The sequence below is a fragment of the Elephantulus edwardii genome, unplaced genomic scaffold (assembly GCF_000299155.1).
Source record: "Elephantulus edwardii isolate Elephantulus edwardi_28Jun2011 unplaced genomic scaffold, EleEdw1.0 scaffold00316, whole genome shotgun sequence".
Taxonomy (NCBI): domain Eukaryota; kingdom Metazoa; phylum Chordata; class Mammalia; order Macroscelidea; family Macroscelididae; genus Elephantulus; species Elephantulus edwardii.
Window position 1 is genome coordinate 2,174,716 of NW_006400066.1, and position 8,923 is coordinate 2,183,638.

Here is an 8,923-nt window from a genome sequence, read left to right on the forward strand (position 1 = left end):
GGCACATAACAACAAACAACATGCTCATAGCAGCATTATTCACAATAGCAAGAATATGAAAACAGCCCAATACCCATCAGCAAATGAATGGATTGAGAAATTATGGTACATTCATGCAATGGAATACTATGTAATACTAAGGAGCAATGATTTTGTAAAATACAATATAACATGGAAGAGTAAATAAAACATTATGCTGCGTTAATTCAGTTCCGGAAAGACAAGTACTGCATAAGACAATTATTGTATAAATGGATAACTACTAGTAAAATGTGCATAAAAGTCCGAACAGCTAAGGGGAGGTGAGCAAGGGGGGAGTGGGAAATGGGGAGGAAGGGAAATCACTAGGGTAACAGAGGTTGGTGGGTGGAGGGGAAAGGTGAAGGAATTAAGAAAGATCCACTGGGGAGCTGGGAAGAGGGAATAGAGGGCATAGATCAATGGTGACAAATTGTATAAAACACACGGGAGTGGGTAAATGAAATGGGAAAGGTCTGTGGTGAAAAACAATGTATAAGAACTTTGTAAGTAAACAACTTAAATTAAAAAAAAAAGAACTTTGTAAGTAAAAAGTTGTAAAATTTTTAAAAAGCAAGTTGGAATCCACTTGAAGGCAACTAACAATAAAGCATCAATATTTTCTTAAAAAAACCCAAGAACAAAAAACAACCCCAGAATGTGTATGAGTGATCATTTGTAATGTAAATTCACAATGTAAATGAAGAAATGTGTGGAATACTATGTACATGAATGATTGTTGTTTTGTTCTTCTTGTGTACCAGAGAGTCAGAACCAACCCATAGCTGATCCCTCCGGTGGGTTTTCAGAGCTAGTTAATCGCACTGGAGGAGATTGCCCATCTTTCTCCCGGCTGGTGCATTCGAACCATGTGCTTCTGGATTGCAGTGCATCTTCTTGCCACTAGGCCACCAGAGCTGCCTATGAATGATACACATTATATACAATTTTTTATGTGCAAACCAATATAAATTTTTTTTATGAGAAAAAATAACTAGAAACAATCCAGATGTTCATCAGTAGAAGGATCAAGAAATTAACATTTTTAAAAAAGAATGTTGCTTTGAAGCTTAGGTTCACCTGACCCAAGCCATTGTCATTTTCAGTAAGGACATATATGCCTACAAAAGCTAGACAGCAAATGACAATTACTTGAGAAAAATTGATGCCTTTGAAATATTATATTGGTGAAGAACAGTCAAACCCAACTTGGGTAAAATGAAGCCAGAATGCTCCACAGACAGAAGCTAGGATGGTTTTATACAGTCTATGAAAACACATGAATGAAGAAATGTGTGAAAGACAATGTATAGGAATGGGGGCAGGGGGCTCTTTAATGCAAAAAAAAAAAATTAAAGAAGCAAGGATGGTGGAACTTTGTGTCACTTACTTTGGACATCTGAGAAGAAGGGACAAGGCCTTGGAGAAGATCTTCATGCTTAGTAAAGTAAGAAGGTCAGTAAGAAGGTCAGTGAAACAGACCTTCAGTAACATGCATTGGCACAATGGCTCCAGCCGTGCACTCACACATACAGCAGTGGTTCTGAGGATGACCCAGGACTGGGCACTGTTCCCTTCTCTCATGCCTGGTAGAGCCATGACTTGGAACTGACTCAGTAACACTAAGTAACAAAAGGTAGAAATAGCCCACATATTCATCAACAGATAGATTGATAAACAAGTGGTAATCCTCTCTCCCTCTCCACTTCTCCCCCCCCCCAGCCCTCTGCCTCTCCCATTGCCATCAAGTTGGAACCAGCTCATAGCTGACCCTCCAGTGGGTTTTCAGAGACTAAATTGCACTGGGGAAGACTGCCCATCTTTCTCCTGCAGAGCAGCTGGTGGATTCAAACCACTTGCCTTTGGGTTTGACAGCACAACTCCTTACCCACTGGACCACCGGAGCTCCAGTGGAATATTAATCATCGAGAAATAAAGGTCTGGTGCACACTACAGCATGGGTGAACCTTGAACACATTATGCAGAGTGAAATTTTGTGAAGACACAGAAGGACAAATATCATATGCTCCCACTTACACAAAATAGTTCGAATAGACAAGTACGTGGAGACCAGAGTTTATTTGTTGTTACCAGGGGCTGGAGGAAAGAGAAGAGGGGGAGGTTTTGCTAAAGGGGCATGGAGTTCCTATTAAAGAGTGATGAGAAAATTTGGAAATAGATGGTTGTGATAGCTATACAACGTGAGGATATAATTAATACCACAGGACTCTACACATGAAAATGATTGAAATGACAACTGCTGTCATTTATAATGCTTACCATAAGAAAACAAAAAAAAAGAAAAGAAAAAAAGAAAAAATACACAATCCTCCGTAAGAGGCTCCATGGAAAATGAACTGATGGTAGACCTCAGTTCTTGGTTTTTCCTTTTGTGACAGTGGGTTATATAAACCAAGTCTTCAGTGATAGAGTGAGAGTTTCCAGGGCAGGATAGGACGGCTCTGCACAATTTTCCTGACTGAGAACTTGTGGTACTAAGAGTTAAGGACCAACTACAGTGCATTGTTGCTGCTACACAGCGTTAGTTCTGGAACTCAGTCAGTCCGCTGTTTGTGCGTAGTAGGCATGCTGCCACCTCGAGTTTGGAACTTCACACCGAGGTTCTATTTTTAAACGCAGACGCACACACCCCGGTGCGTGTAACTAGTTAATTAGCACTTGTGGGTCAGGGTAAATCATTTACTTCCTTGCTACAGGAAAAGAGAAAACTAACAGTTTGTTGGATTTTTGTTTGGAGTTTTTTCCCCTTTAAAAAAAAAAAATTATTCCTTTTATTCGAAGCAAACCTTATTTGTTCACGGCCATTCTGTGTTTTTGAAACAAAAATGGAATAAAAATTACAGAGGCTGGAAGCTGCCTGTCAGCGTATTTAGCAGTGTCTTTGGCTTCCAGGAAACAAGGGCAGGGCTAAAATCCTCATGTGGTTTGAGGACAGACGGAGACATATGTTTGGATTTGAGGATCAAAACTGAACCTAAACTTGTAAACATGCCATCTTTTCGTTTTGAGAAATCTAGCTTTGCTTAGATGCAAGTGAAACATTTTGTTCCTGAGGACTTCTAGGGATTTAGGGGACGCATGGCTGTAAGACCATCTGAGCTACACATGGTGATACACTAATCCCTCTTGTGCCTATAGAGTAATTGGGGAGTGCTGGGGGCCCAGTCCATAGGGAGCTGGGCTGCCAACCCACAGGGAGGAGGTTTGAATCCATTAGCAGCTCTGAGAAGAAATGATGGAAAATCTCCTCTTATGTGACATATGTTGTTGTTAGGTACCAACGAGGCGTGTACGACTCATAGTGACACTATGGATAGCCAACCTGAAACTTGCCCTATTCTGTGCAATCCTCATCATTTCTGCGACAGTCGAGCTCATTGCTGAAGTCACAGTATCAACCCCTCTTTTGGGGGCTTTTCCTCTCCTTCACTGACCCTCCATCTTTCCAAGCATGGTGTCCCTCACCTAGCTCCATGTCTAAAATATGAAAGACAGAGCTTTGTCCAAGGAGCATTCTGGCTGCTCCCTTTCCAGGGCACCCCTCTGTGTTTTTTGGCATTCCATGGGAGGTGTGATATACAGCAGATAGTTTCTGAAAACCTGCTGAAGGATCAGCTATAAGTCAGTTCCATCTTGAAAGCACATAACAACACCATGTAGTGATTAAAGTAGGGAGCTTTGGGGGCATAGCTAGCTGTGCTGCTATCCCAAAGAAGCTCCCTTCTGGTGATTCGAATCCACCAGTGGAGAAAGAGCAGTCACTCCCCACCCCCCACCCCCTGTGTGATTTACAGCCTCTGACAAGCTTTGAGTCAGAAACTAATTTGGGGAGGGGGTGGGAAAACCCATAGTTATTCAACTAAATATCATACTCACTGTCAGGGCTCACTCGTCCCTGGGTTGTCTGTCTGGGTGTGAGTTATCATAACCTCTCAATGAGCCAGATCTTCACAGACATCAGCAGCTAGCAGGCAAGTTCTCACTTGCTCACTGGAGTATTTTACCAAGTGTTTATTGAAGACCTAAGTTCCACACACTGAGCTAAGAGCTAAGGCTGAAACTATGAATACAAACCTTCCTGCACTTATATGACCCTAAAGATAGAGTGGTGAATCACCGTCAGCATTCCAGCTTCCCACTCAGTAGACACAAATCCCAGCTCCATCCCCCATCAGTGGAGTGGAGGCTTGTGTGGTACTGTGACTTCAGACTTCAGTGGAACTTCCAGACTGAGGTAGACCAGGAAGAAAGGCCTGGCAATCTACTGCTGAAAATTAGCCAATGAGACCTCTATGGATCATAATAGTACTAGCTGCAAATTGTGCCAGCACACAGGACAAGGCAGCTTTTTATTCTATGAGTCGAGGGGCCAACTTGAGGGCCGCTCAAGATGACTGCTTAAGCCATTAGCAGCGCCAGGCAGTGAGGCCTGCAGTAGGCGCAGGATGACTTGATAGGAGAATTCTGGAAAGATGCATCTCATGATGGTTTCCCACAAGAAGGGACGAACTTTCGCCTTTTGAGGCATAAATAGGACTTACCTTCCTGCAGAGGCCAGAGAACACAATCCGTTCTAGGTGGCAGGAGGAACACATGGAATGGCTTACAGAGAGAAGGGGCCTTCAGTGCAGTGCACATATTTCACGATGATCCGGCTGTAAAAGTTTGAGGGGAAAGTGTGGTAAGTTTCTCCAGGGACCGTGCCAGATCCGCTGAGTCGGTTGGTTTACTTCAGGTCACACAAACACATGGGAGCGTCCTTCTGCTTCCTGACAGGACCCAGGAGCAGCCTGTCACACTGCCGTGTGTGGGCAGAGTGCGTGGTGAATCAAAATACGCTGGGTCCAGGGGCTCTAAAGGACTTTGCCAAGCATCATCGTACAAAAATACCTCTTTTTTTACAAAAGACAGCCTGTTTACATTAAGAACCGTCAGATTGGCCCCAAGCTGCTAGGAGTAGAGTCTCTTAGTCATTTCTGAAGAAATACATTCTTTAAAGACATTTTAGAAAGACGAACTTGACCAGTAGATATTTACTGCCTTCTGAGAACACAAAGTTTTTCTTGGTCGCATGTTGCTAACTTTTTCTACCATGAGGAGTCAAAAAAATACCAAAATGTAATATCTTCTTGGTAAATCATTGTTTGGAAACACTGTTCGGTCATCTTCTTGGGAACTGGTGAACCAGACATTCTGTTGTCACTGGAGAGAGGCAGACTTTTTCGCCTCAGTGCCAGAACTTGTGAGAAAGTGGTCTTTGAGTCCCTTCTGCCGCCACTTAGTGCACAGACCAGCTGGGTGCTTTTTGCCAATGAGTCTCCTAATAAAAGAATCCTACCTCCCAGGAGTTTTAGGGCTTCTGAAGAGTGGCATACTTTTAAACTATTAACAGTGTTCTGTGTCTCTACAGTGGAAATTCATAGGAAATACTACAGATTTTGATAAATAAAAAAATTTTAAGATAGTTCCATACCATTTTTTAAATAGTGTGTTAAAAAATCCTAAGACAGTCACTAACACACAGTTCTAGACCAAGTAAACTTCCACTAGGTTTTGTTGCAAATATTTCTCTCTCTAAAAGGATGACTTTTATTGCCATTATATTGTCCTTTTTTCCCCCTTCAGTGTGTTAATTTTATTCATTAATGAAATATTCTGACATCTTGAAACTGAAAATTAAAACATAAACAGGTAAATATGGATATTAATGCCTTGTTTTCCACATTTCAGTTGTAGAGAAAATGGACAATGTTACAGGTGGCATGGAGACATCCCGCCAGACCTATGATGACAAACTCACAGCCGTGGAAAGCGACCTAAAAAAATTAGGTAAGGGACCAGAGGGAGGAAAGGAGATGTGCAACAAGGAGTAAGTGAAAACCCAACATTTCTGTAAATGTCTATGAAAACCTAATTAAATTTTTTATTAAATAATCGACCTACAATGCAAGAGAACCTTGAAATTAATGTATTAACATACTGTGGATCAAGGCACAGCTTTTTAAAAGGACATTGCTATAAATTTACATTCACTCAAAAGAACACTGGATTTTTGTGTTTATATGTTGAGTACTTCCTTATATACAAGAGCTCAGAACCCTGCTCTATCCTGAGCCAACATCATTGTCTCTAACACACCTACCCCCATGATCCCAGTGAGTCAATCCATTTCATCCAGGGTCTTCCTGTCTTTCACTGTCCTTCCACCCTTCCAGGCATGATATACCTCTCCAAGGTCTGATCCCTCCCAGCCAGTATGCCCAAAATATGTGAGACAGAGCTTCAGAATCCTTGCCTCAAAGGAGTAGCCTGGTTTCACCCTCTGCAAGATGAACCTGTTTGTTTTCCTAGCAGTCCGTGGTATTTTCTTGGTATACTCTTCCCCAATACCACAGCTCAAAGGCATCAATTCTCCTTCTCTCATTCTTAGTCATTGTCCAGCTTTCTGATAAAACTACTGTGTGTCAAATAAAATCTGAAGCTCAGTTTTATCTAAAAGTATGCACATATCTTTGTTAAAAACTCATTTTTAAATTTTCAGTAAATATAAATCTTCTGTGCAATATTTTTTTCTACTAGTTTTTTTACAAAATTCAAATACAAATATGAACAAAATTGCATCGAATTACAGAAATTCAGAGCCTACAAAGTTAAAAGTTGCTAGGCTATTCTGTCCTTTGATTGTTTTCATCTTTAAAAAAGAGAAGAAAAAGAATCTCACTCAACTTCAAAAACAATACTTTATTTTCTTTCTGACATTGTATCTTACTCAATCACTGGCATCAGGAAAATTTCAACTCATAGCAGTCCTCCGTTGATTTCTGAGGCTGTAAATTTTATTAGGAGGAGTCTGCCCAGCATTCTCCTGCTGGTGAATTTGAACTACTAGAGACACAGGGCCTTTGGTTAGCAGGAAAGCAAACTACAGACTGTACCACCACAGTGCCTCACATCATAGGGAGTGACCAAGAAATAAGGACAACTCCTTCTCCCTCTTTGGCCCAGGTACTAAAAACCCCCTTCTGATGCCCAAGCACTCCAGGTAGTAACTATAGACTGACTTTGTTCTATTGCACTTCACTTTGTACTTTACAGATATTAGTTTTTAAAATAAATGACGGTTTGGGGCAACCCTGCATCAAGCAAGTCTTCATGCAACGTTTTCTCAGCAGCACGTGCTCATTTTGTGTGTCTGTGGCACATTTTTTTCCACATTCAGGATATTTAAAATGTTTCCATAAAGTTATTTCATATTTAATAGGCCATAGAACATTTACACAGAATAGTGTAAATAACCTTAAGGGCACTGGGAAACCAAACACTCTTGAGACTAGCTTTATTGTAATGCTCACTTTCTTGTGGTCAGGTCTCAAACAGAACCTGTAATATATCTCATTACACTTGTGTGTGGATTTTACTAATGCAGACCAGTTAGCATAAACCACAGAGTTGATATCAGCAGCTGAGTGCCTGCCAGCTCAGTCTGTTTGCGATTTTTGGTGTCACCTGAGCTCTTTTCTAGGCTCTCATTTTAAATAGAAACATTTTGTGTTTCAGGGGACCAGACCGGGAAGAAGGCTCTAAGCACCAATTCGGAACTCTCTACCTTCCGATCGGACATTCTAGATCTGCGTCAACAACTTAATGAGATCACGGAGAAAACCAGCAAAAACAGAGCTACCTTGGAGAAGTTACAGGCCAGTGGCGATGCCCTGGTGGACAGGCAGAGCCAGCTGAAAGAAACGCTGGAGAATAACTCTTTCCTCATTACGACTGTAAACAAAACCCTGCAGGCGTATAATGGCTATGTGACCAATCTGCAGCAAGACACCAGTGTTCTCCAAGGAAATCTCCAGAACCAGATGTATTCCCATAACGTGGTCATCATGAACCTCAACAACTTGAACTTGACCCAGGTGCAGCAGAGGAACCTAATCACAAACCTGCAGCGCTCTGTAGATGACACCAGCCAGGCGATCCAGCGAATCAAGAACGACTTCCAAAATCTGCAGCAGGTGTTCCTCCAAGCTAAAAAGGACACGGATTGGCTGAAGGAGAAAGTGCAAAGCTTGCAGACTCTGGCTGCCAACAACTCTGCCTTAGCCAAAGCCAACAATGACACGCTGGAGGACATGAACAGCCAACTCAGCTCATTCACAGGTCAGATGGACAACATCACCACAGTCTCCCAAGCCAATGAGCAGAACCTGAAAGACCTCCAGGACTTGCACAAGGAGGCAGAGAACAGGACGGCCATCAAGTTCAGCCAGCTGGAGGAGCGCTTCCAGCTCTTTGAGACAGATATTGTGAACATTATTAGCAACATCAGTTACACAGCGCACCACCTGCGGACACTGACCAGCAACCTGAATGAAGTCAGGACCACCTGCACGGACACCCTCACGAGGCACACGGATGATCTGACCTCCTTGAATAATACACTGGCCAACATCCGGTTAGATTCTGTTTCTCTCAGAATGCAGCAAGATATGATGAGGTCAAGGTTAGACACGGAAGTGGCCAACTTATCAGTGATTATGGAAGAAATGAAGCTGGTGGACTCCAAGCATGGTCAGCTCATCAAGAACTTTACAATACTGCAAGGTAAGTAAGGCAGCCCGGTGACATAGTAGTTCAAGCATTTGACAAACCAAAAAGTCAGCGGTTCGAATCCACCAACTGCTCTCTGTAGGAGAAAAATGAGGTATTCAACCTCCGTGAAAGTTTACAGCCTTGGAGACCCTCTGGGTGGTTCTATTCTGCCCTTTGGGATTTCTGTGAGTCAGAATCACCTTGATGGCAATTGTGAGCTACGTAGTAAGTAGAAAGTCTGTGTTCGTATTGACTATTGAATTACTCTAGAACATGGCAATTTAAAACAACA

At 42.2% G+C, this 8,923-nt stretch overlaps 1 protein-coding gene across 1 annotated transcript in view; it reads left to right on the forward strand.

Annotated features, from left to right (window-relative positions):
* Positions 1–8,923, forward strand: part of COLEC12 (collectin sub-family member 12) — a 294,036-nt gene that overhangs the window by 238,605 nt on the left and 46,508 nt on the right. Inside the window, exons 4-5 of the mRNA XM_006901296.1 lie at positions 5,770–5,868; positions 7,597–8,643. Of these exons, the coding sequence (XP_006901358.1) occupies positions 5,770–5,868; positions 7,597–8,643 (1,146 nt within the window). The remainder of the gene's footprint in view (positions 1–5,769; positions 5,869–7,596; positions 8,644–8,923) is intronic.